Raw genomic sequence first — 6,684 nt, forward strand, 5'->3', positions numbered from 1 at the left:
TGGGGGAGACCTAGCTGCTGGACTTACATAACTGAAAGGTACTGCACATGCCCTGAGAAATGGAATGTTCATTTTAGGTGGCGTTTTCCTAATAACCCCAAAGTCTAAAGAAAAAAAAAGGGTTTTATAACCCTTATTTTTATTTAGGAAAAGAGCCAGGAGAAGCAATAATCTTCAGATCATACCAGCTATAGAGGTAAAATGGTCAAAGGGCTTGGATCACAAATCCATTTAGTTTATTCAACATAGAAAAGAAACTTTCTGAGAGCAGCAGCAGATGAGAAATGCACAAAATGTCTTGTCTGCCCCTTTCACCTCAAATGTGCACTACCCCCAGAAAGCAGCCAAGATCTCCCCATCCAGGAACCTCTCTGTACATCCAGGAGTCAGGAGAATAAATGCCCACATGAACCCTACATCCCCATCACCAAGCTGCTCTCCTCTCCTTCCAGTATATCGATTTCTACAAGAAGAAACTGAATGAGCTCTTTGGTTTTCTCTGGAGGTTCGGTGGTGGTGACAGCAGTAGCCATGGCCATGAGCATCCCCAGGAGGATAACAGCTGGACCTAAGGCACGAGTGCACAAGGGAGGAAAGGGAAAATCAGTACGGTGTGAGCTGTCTGCATAACAAGCAGCTCATTCTAGCTCTTGGACACCTGCCTAGCCTCCCTTCCACCAGCAGAACAGGGCCACACACTCCTCTCTCATACAGGCTATTCCAGGTCAATAGATTTCTTTCACTTACTTGTTGACAGAAAGGACATAGCTGGGTTCCTGGTGAGCAGGTAGAGTGCTCTTTCACTCCTGGTTGGCTCAAAGACAGAATGAGTCTCAGACATCCTCAGTCCCATATTTACTGGGAGTTGAATTGTTGATCTTAAGACTTAGGTAAAAATCTTCCATTTCATAACCATCTTTTTTGGAGGTTAGGTTTGAAACAACCACAGGTGGAGTGATTGGAAATCTTATTCAGGTTATTTAATGTGATGTTTACCTCTCATGAATCTCAATAAGGCAGAAAAGTAAAGGTTGGTCATCCCAGAGGCTAACCATAAGAAGTCAGATCACTGTTGCTTTCCTTTCCTTTTACCATTTTGTAATGACTCCCAAAGTCTGGTTTCTCTTAAGGAAAAGGGAAAAGCCAAAGTAATGCAGCATATTTTACATGGAGGGAAAATAAAGAACCTCAGTCTGGCAAGATTATTTTTAAAAGACTTTTGTTCCCTGATTAGCAGGGTAAGAGTCAATATTCCAGGTTATTTGTATTTGAAAATCCCTCACACAATGTGCTCTGAGTTTCCTCATACAGCACCATAGCCAACCCAGGCACCAGGCCTGGGTTCCAAAGAAGGTAACACTCCCAGTCATCTCAGTATTTCAGTTTCCTAGCTCTCATTTGATGGTGGTTGCCAAATACAATCTTGTGCTGTTGTTTCTAACAGATTTCAGTTTAACTGTGAGATACGCATTCACCACATACCACCTGTCAATTTTCTCCTTACCTGCTCTAGCCTATTTTGGGGAGTCCCACTTCTACCATGCTCTCTCTCATGGCCCATTAAGAGTCTCCCAGTGAGAACTTTGATCTCTGCATGAGAGATTGGTCCTGTGCAGCTAGTTTAGTCCCCATTGATGGCCACTGTGGGAGTCTCCTACCTGGGGCCGCATGAAGTGGCCTCAGGTCTGTTAAAGACCACAAGTTCCTGTGGAGGACTTGTGTCAGTGAAGAAAAGGGAAGAATGTCACTTGCCCTTTTATGGGGGTGTCAGAAGAGGACCTCATGGCATCTTGTTGAGTTTGTGCTCCCGTGTGCCTGTTGCAGTACGACCTGACTGGAATCAGAAAGTGGCAGAAAAGAAGCTAGTAACACAAGGCTCTGAATTATGTTCCCCTCCAATGTTCAAAGTTTCCTTATTGGTTACCTCTTTCCTCAGGATGGCATCTCTTGTAGGAGGGTTGTCTGTCTCAGAAAAATTGTCCCAGTTTTTCCACCAGTCTCCTGATATCCAGGCAACTCTCTGGGCATGGTCCAAGGTGAAACTTGTTAGGACCTCTGCTCAGTACCAAAAAGGAGAAATATAAATTAATTTAGGGAAAAAAAAAGTGTAATCCAGGCAAGTCCATCCCTACTGTCCTGTACCTTCTGGGTCTAGCTTCATAGCTGTGAAGCTTCCCCAGCTAGGCCACCCCACCCATACACACAGCCCAGTGCTAGCCAGGTAAGAAAAGATCTGCATCTCCCTCTTGCTCTTTTCTGTTCCTTCCAACTTTATTTTACTCTTAAAAAAAAAAAAAAAAAAAAAGCTTTCTGTCTCCTTCCTTGTGCTTTTAGGTTGCTAATTTCTCTCTGTTCCTCTCACCCAGGTCAGAATCTATCCAGGCAGATCCATCTCTGCTGTCTTGTACCATATGCGGTATGCAAGCACACCATGTGGTTTTCATTTCTTAACCCTTTTTTTATTTTCTGTGACGTGTTTTTTTCTCCTCCTTTCGTTCTAGTTCTTTCCTTCTTTTTCTTCCTATTTCTTCACTTTTTCTGTCCATAGCTACTTTGTTTTCCTTTCCATTTCTTTGCTTTTTCTTCTTATTGCTCTTTCCTACTCTCTTTTTCTGTTTTTCCTTACTTTCCTATTTTATTATTGAACCTTTAACCACTGACTAGAGAAAACAAGGTGCATAGTAACTAGCATGTGAATACTGGGAGTTTTAGAGAATTCTTTGCCCCTTACTGTACTGGTTGTAAAAAGAGGGAAACTCTCCTTCATAAATCAACACTCCTCTTGTGATTACCCACACTGGAGGACACAGTAGAAAGGAGAAAATAGCACCAAATAATATCACAGTTGGGTAAACACAGGAGCTCACACTTACAAAATCCTTCTCCAACAAATTAGCCCAAAGTGAAGACATTACCAATGACTAAAAATCAGAAAAGAGCCTCAAGGATGAGAGAATCAAGTAATACATCACCCACAAGAGGCCACTCTAATTCATCGCCAAATAGGGAAACATTAAAAGATATTACTGAAATGTCCAAAAAATAATTTAGAACATTCACAGTAATGAAAATCTATGAGATGCAAGAGAAAAGAGACATTGAACTCCAAGAGATCAGGAAGTCCTTCCACGATATGAAAGAAGATGTGGACACCATAAAAAAGAATCAAACGAAACTTTTAGACATGAAGGTTGTCATACAGTAAATCAAAACCTCCCTTGAAAGTATTAAAAGCAGGTTAGACCATGTAGAAGATCAAATCTTAGAAGTAGAAGACAAAACCAATGACCCAGAAAAAATAATAAAAAATACTGTGAAAACAGTCAAGAAAACTGAGGATACTATATGACAAATACTAGATACCATAAAATGTCCACACATCCAAATAATTGATATCCCAGAAGGCGAAGAAACTAATAAGGGCATTGATAATATATTCCACAAAATTCTGGAAGAAAACTTTCCAAGTCTAGAGAAGCATTCAAACATCCAGATGCAAGAAATACAAAGAACCCCAAGTAGAATCAATCTAAGATGATCCTCTCCATGGGATATAATAGCTAGATTGTCCAAAACCACAGACAAAAACAAGATCCAAAGATTGGCAAGAGAGAAAGGACAAATCACTTACAAAGGCTATCCCATTGGGCTAACATCAGACCTCTCATCGGATACAATGCAAGCAAGGAAAGAATAGGGAAATATATTCAAAGTGCTAAATGAAGAAAAAATTTCAACTTACAATACTACACCCAGTAAGAATATCCTTCACTGGGAACCAGCAGTTGGCGTAATGGCTATGTCGCTGGCCTCCCACGTAGTCGACCACGGTTCGAGTCCCAGACCCAGTGGCTTAAAACTCACGCTGGGGCATGTGTGCATGCGTGCCCAAGATCCCTAGAGGAGATGGAGGAGAAGGGATTGTGGCATGACCATCCCTCTTGGGAGGTGATTTCTCACTTTCTATCTCTCTGTCTCTCTCTGTCTGTCTGGCGAGAACATGCGCCCTGTAACGAAAATCTCTCAAAAAAAAAAAAAAAAAGAATATTCTTCATATGGGAAAAGAAGATATAAAACGTTCTCAAATAAACAAAATCTGAAAGAATTTACCAACTCCAGAACAGCTCTTCAAGAAATTCTAAAAGGAGTACTATACTACTAAAACTAAAGACAGACAGCAATTAGAGAACAAAAACAGCCAAGTATATGGCCAACTTAATGGTAGGGACAATTCTGGAAATATCGATAACACTGAATGTTAATGGATTAAATTCTCTGATCAAGAGACACAGACTGGTGGAATGGTTTAAAAATCAGAAACCCTTCATACACTGCCTACAAGAAAGCCATCTCATGAATAAAGACATACATAGACTAAAAGTGAAGGGCTGGAAAAAGGTATTTCATGCAAATGGAAAGCAAAAAAAGAGCAGGAGTTGCTATACTGATTTTGGACAAAATAGGCTTTAAGACAAAAACAGTAAGAAGAAACAAAGAAGGGCATTATATAGTGGTAAAAGGACTACTTCACCAAGGAGATATAACACTTATAAATATCTATGGATGCAATTCAGAAGCACCCAAATATGTAAAAGAAAGACTGATAGATCTAAAAGGAGAGATAGACTATAAAACAATAATTGGAAATCTCAGTACCCCATTGTCTCCTTTAGATGGGTCAATGAGACAAAAATAAGCAAAGAGATTCTGGTCCTAAATGATATCATAAATCAGATGGACTTGATAGACATCTATAGAACATGCCACCTAAAAAACACAAAATATACATTTTCTCAGTCCTGCATGGTACTTTCTTGAAGATTGACCATCTGATATGGCACAAACCCAGCCTTTACAGATTCAAAGGCATAGAAATCATATCCAGCATCTTCTCTGACCATGATGGAATGAAACTTGATATTATTCTCAGGAAAAACCCACGAAAGCACGCAAACACATGGAAACTAAATGACTTCATCACTACCGAAGAGATTAAGACTAAAATCAAAAGATTCATGGAAACAAACGATAATGAGTACATAAGTTTCCATAACTTATGGGACACTGCAAAAGCAATTATAAGAGGGAAGTTCATAGCAACTAGTGCACACAAGGAAAAGATGTAAAGATGGCAAAAGGACAACCCAACATCATACCTCAGGGAATTGGAAAAACAACAACAGAAAAATACAAAAAAATGCCAGTAGAAAAGAACGAATAAAAATTTGAGCAGAAATAAATGAAATAGAAAATAAGCAAACTACACAGAAAATAAATGAAAGCAAAAGCTGGTTCTTTGAAAAGATAAACAAGAGAAAAGATGTAAAGATGGCAAAAGGACAACCCAACATCATACCTCAGGGAATTGGAAAAACAACAACAGAAAAATACAAAAAAATGCCAGTAGAAAAGAACGAATAAAAATTTGAGCAGAAATAAATGAAATAGAAAATAAGCAAACTACACAGAAAATAAATGAAAGCAAAAGCTGGTTCTTTGAAAAGATAAACAAGATTTACACACCACTAGCTAGACTAATTAAGAAGAGAAAAGAATCAGATACATCAAATTTGCAATGAATAAGGCGACAACAGACATATAGAAATATGAAACATCATTAGAGGATACTACAAGCGACTGTATACCAAAAAAGAAAACCTGGATGAGATGGACAAATTTCTGGACACGTATAATCTACCAAGATTGACACAGGAGGACAAAGAAAGCCTGAATAAGCCTATAACAAGCAATGATATTGAATCAGTAATAAATAACCTCTCAACAAAGACAAGTCCAGGTCCCGATGGCTTCACTGCTGAATTTTACAAAACTTTTAAAGAAGAGGTAACCCCTATTATACTCACATTATTTCTAGAGATCCAAAAGGAAGGAAACCTTCCAAATTCATTCTCTGAAGCCACCATTACCCTCATTCCCAAATTGGAAAAATGATACAACAAAAAAGTACAACTACAGACCTGTATCTCTGATGAATATAGATGCAAAAACTTCTCAACAAGATTCTTGCTAACCATATTCAACAGCAAAAAAAAAAAAAAGGTTATTCATCACGACCAGGTAGGCTTTATCCCAGGGATGCAAGAGTGGTACAACATATGCAAAACTGTAAACATAATACAGCCTACTAACAGAAAGAAAGATAAAACCATGTTATCATCTCAATTAATGTGGAAAAAACATTTGACAAAATACAACATTCCTTTATGATTAAGACTCTCAAGAAAATTGGCATAGAAGGAACTTTTCTCAGCATAATAAAAGCTATCTATGAAAAACCTATAGCTAACATTATACTGAATGGGGAAAAGCTGGTAAAAGACAAGGCTGTCAGCTTTCTCTGCCTCTATTCAATATAGTACTGGAAGTCCTAGCCAATGCGATCAGACAAGAGAAGGAAATAAAAGGCATTCCAATAGGGAAAGTGAAATTTTCTCTGTTTGCAGATGGCATGATTGTATACATAGAAAATCCAATAGTATCAATGAGAAAACTTCTTGAAGTAATAAATGCATACAGTAAAGTGGGAAGATAGAAAGTTAACTTACAAAAATCTGTAGCATTTCTGAATGCAAACAACAAGTACACAGAGACAGAATTGAAGAAGGTAATCCCATTTACCATAGTAACAAGAAGTATAAGATACCTAGGAATAAAATTAACCAA

The 6,684-nt window shown here is 38.4% G+C and overlaps 1 protein-coding gene across 1 annotated transcript in view; it reads right to left on the reverse strand.

The window, feature by feature from the left end:
* Window positions 1-841, reverse strand: part of LOC106734039 (interleukin-6-like) — a 4,308-nt gene extending 3,467 nt beyond the window's left edge. Inside the window, exons 1-2 of the mRNA XM_014584742.1 lie at window positions 748-841; window positions 429-568 (exon numbers count right to left, since the gene is read on the reverse strand). Of these exons, the coding sequence (XP_014440228.1) occupies window positions 429-568; window positions 748-841 (234 nt within the window). The remainder of the gene's footprint in view (window positions 1-428; window positions 569-747) is intronic.
* Between the last annotated feature and the right edge of the window lie 5,843 nt (window positions 842-6,684).

This window comes from Tupaia chinensis, unplaced genomic scaffold, assembly GCF_000334495.1.
Source record: "Tupaia chinensis unplaced genomic scaffold, TupChi_1.0 Scaffold147534_1, whole genome shotgun sequence".
NCBI lineage: Eukaryota > Metazoa > Chordata > Mammalia > Scandentia > Tupaiidae > Tupaia > Tupaia belangeri.